Source organism: Mandrillus leucophaeus, unplaced genomic scaffold, assembly GCF_000951045.1.
Source record: "Mandrillus leucophaeus isolate KB7577 unplaced genomic scaffold, Mleu.le_1.0 Scaffold706, whole genome shotgun sequence".
Lineage (NCBI taxonomy): Eukaryota > Metazoa > Chordata > Mammalia > Primates > Cercopithecidae > Mandrillus > Mandrillus leucophaeus.
The window spans coordinates 95,789-98,891 of NW_012107653.1; the positions used below are offsets into that span (position 1 = coordinate 95,789).

At 43.8% G+C, this 3,103-nt stretch overlaps 1 protein-coding gene across 1 annotated transcript in view; it reads right to left on the reverse strand.

Annotated features, from left to right (window-relative positions):
* Window positions 1–1,163: 1,163 nt before the first annotated feature.
* The window catches only part of ARMCX4 (armadillo repeat containing, X-linked 4), a 10,681-nt gene continuing 8,741 nt past the window's right edge, over window positions 1,164–3,103 (reverse strand). Inside the window, exons 7-8 of the mRNA XM_011964771.1 lie at window positions 3,058–3,099; window positions 1,164–2,871 (exon numbers count right to left, since the gene is read on the reverse strand). Coding sequence (XP_011820161.1) covers window positions 1,513–2,871; window positions 3,058–3,099 — 1,401 coding nt within the window. The 3' untranslated portion in view covers window positions 1,164–1,512. The remainder of the gene's footprint in view (window positions 2,872–3,057; window positions 3,100–3,103) is intronic.

A 3,103-nucleotide genomic window follows, 5' to 3' on the forward strand; every position in this document is an offset into this window, starting at 1 on the left:
CTATCTTGAGATACTTGGGTCATTTACAATTTTTCACCCTTCCAAACAGTTTGAAGATGCACAGCTTTCCACAAGCCAATTATGTGATTATTTCCTAAAGATACATTTCTACAAGTGGAATTACAGGGTCAATGGATGTGCATATATTCCAATGGACCTTGTACCAGTGTATACTCCCACCAGCAGTTTGAGAGTGCTCCTCCCCTGACACCCTCACCCTCACTAAGGCGTGGGAGCGAGGTAGATCTTTTATGTGTACCCCAACAACACTCTCTATGGTTCCACAAAGGCCCCACCTTAACCAACCTTATAAAGGAAATCTGATACAAGCACTAAAACTTATTCTTTCTTCTAGTACACTTTCTTATTACTTCAAAGTTGTAACTGTTCACTTACATGGATATCAGAATTGGCCAAGAGGACATTTTTCTGTCAAATACCCCAAGGACCCTAAAATAAAATTGGTCCTCTCTGTATGTCTCCAGAATACATCTCAGCACTTTTTGGTTCAAAGGGCCTCTCACATCCATACTCTCCTTACCATTCCCATGGCCACCAGTAAAACTTCACACCTTTATTATCTCATGCCTGGACTAACTTGTGGTAGCTTCCTGGTTTTCCAATCTCCAGTCACCACTCCTATCCCCACCCCAGCTTGGACTCCTGCTGCACATAAATCTACCGTATCGTTTTCCTTTCATCTTGTCTTTCCTCTGGTCACAAAAAGCCTTGATGTCTCCCAGGGGTGGATGCAGTAATATTCAGACACCCCAGTTTAGCAGTTAGGGGTGCTCCACGAACAGGACTCACCTTTACCGCCTGACTCTCTCTCTCATCACTACCCTCCCTACACTTTCCATTCCAGCAGGCCAGCACTTCTCTCTGGAGAAGGATTCCCATCTCCATGCCTTTTTTCCCATCACTCCTTCCATCTTGAGTGCCCTTCTGATCCTTTTGTATCCTTGAATCCCAGCTTACCTAAGGGTCCCCCTCCTTTGTAAAACTTTCCTTGAGCACTGTTGCCTGAAGCAGTTTTTGCCACCTCTAAACACTGATAGGAGGCATCTGGCCATGATTGGAAGCTCCCAGTTTTATTACTATCTTTTTGTTTCCATATATCTTGCCTTTCCAAACAGATCATAAACTCAAGGACAAGGACAATAACTTTTTTCTGCTGCTTAAAACACACAACTTTATTGATGACATAAAAATAAAGTCTTAAATGTATAAACATAAGTCCACACAAAGGACCAAAGATTACCTTACTTATGAAGAATCCGTTCAGTTTCTGCTCATGAAGCATACTAAAAATATCTCAATCCAGACAAGATAAAAATCAACACATGTATTTTTAGTACAAGCTTGAATTCACTTGGTGTTCATAAAATGGTCTGGCTATAGACCATCATAGGTAACATCAGTTTCGAAGTTATAATGCAATTTACAATGTGCATTACTTCCAGAGTGCAAAACCAAAATGTTACTCAAATTTGTTTTGGAACATACAGCAAATCAGAGTTTACTTATTAATAGTTCAACTCTCTCTTTCACCTCAGGGTCATTGCATTCTGCTGCTAAGGCTCGAAGTTTCTTGGCACATGCTTTAGGTCGTTGGAATAGGAAATAAAGGGAATTTTTACTGAATTTGTCCTGGGTAAATGCTTTTGCTCTTCTTTTAAAATGGTAATTTATATTTTCAAATAGTGAAAGAGCATTAAGAATATTCTCCTTTGTCTCTTTCTTGCTAAAAATGTTAATCAGTGATGTTGGTGCATTGGCAATGAGCAAGTCTTTTGTCATAGATGGATTTTTAGAGAAATTCAAAAGCATTCCCAAAACATGATCTTTAGTTTCTCCACTTCCCACTGTTAACAAACGAAGAAATTCTGAAATATAATTTGTAACCATATGCTGATATTCACTGGTAATAGTCAGATGCCTTATCAATCTTAGTCCAGCCAACTGCACATTTGAATTCAAGGGATAGGTGACGGTGTCTTCACATACTTGGTTTAAGTAAGTTTTAACCTTCCTATGGTTTTCAGCAGCCACTGAGATATTATTCAGTGCATTTAAAGCCTTCTGCCTAACACTGGGGTAGGGATTATTGAGCAAGCTTTCAATAACTGAAATTCCACCTACATTACGAACAGCTTCGTGAGAATAAGGATAATCAGCACTGTTATATAAAGCATTATTGGCTATTTCATGAACAGAAGGATCTTCAGTCATCTCAATCATGCAAATGAGTTTTTCAAGATCTCGTGGATCCATATTAGCTTCGCGTTTACAGCGGCAAGACCAGGGCCGAGGTTTTTCCCCAGTCTTGGTTTGTTTTCTGGACTCATCTTCAACTGGGAAACTGGCCTCACTTTGGTGTGGAAACTTAGTTTCCGACCAGATCATGGCTCCATCCCATGACCCCATTCCTGCCCCAGGGACCATGGACGGATATGTGCCTCTTGACTCAGATGACTTTTTGGCTTTAGCCTTAGATGCAGATTTGTCCTCATTTGTATTTTCATTACCATCACAGAACCAAGACCCTATATCAACTCCACCAGCAGCCTCAAACTTATCCTCGATGCTGGTGTTATCCCCAGCTCCAGAATCAAAATTGGCATCTTTCCCACTCTTAGATCTGAACGTATTACTGTTCTCACTCTCAGCCCAAAACAAAGACCTTAAACTGATCTCCTCAATATCGGGGCTGGACTCTCTACTTAGCTCATCCTCTCCCACATCCCTAGCCAAGGTCCAGGACTCTACACCAGCCTCTTCCCCAGCCCCAAGCCTAGACTCTACAGTGGTTGCATCTCCATCCCAGGACCAAACCCCAGCCCCAGCCTCAGCCCCAGCCCCAGCCCCAGCCTCAGCCTCAGCCCTAGCCCCAGCCTCAGCCTCAGCCTCAGCCTCAGCCTCAGCTCCAGCTCTAGCCTCAGCCTCAGCCTCAGCCTCAGCCCCAGCCCCAGCCCTAGCCTCAGCCTCAGCCCCAGCCCTAGCCTCAGCCTCAGCCCTAGCCTCAGCCTCAGCCCCAGTCCCAGCCTCAGCCTCTGCCCCAGTCCCAGCCTCAGCCCCAGTCCCAGCCCCAGCCCCAGCCTCA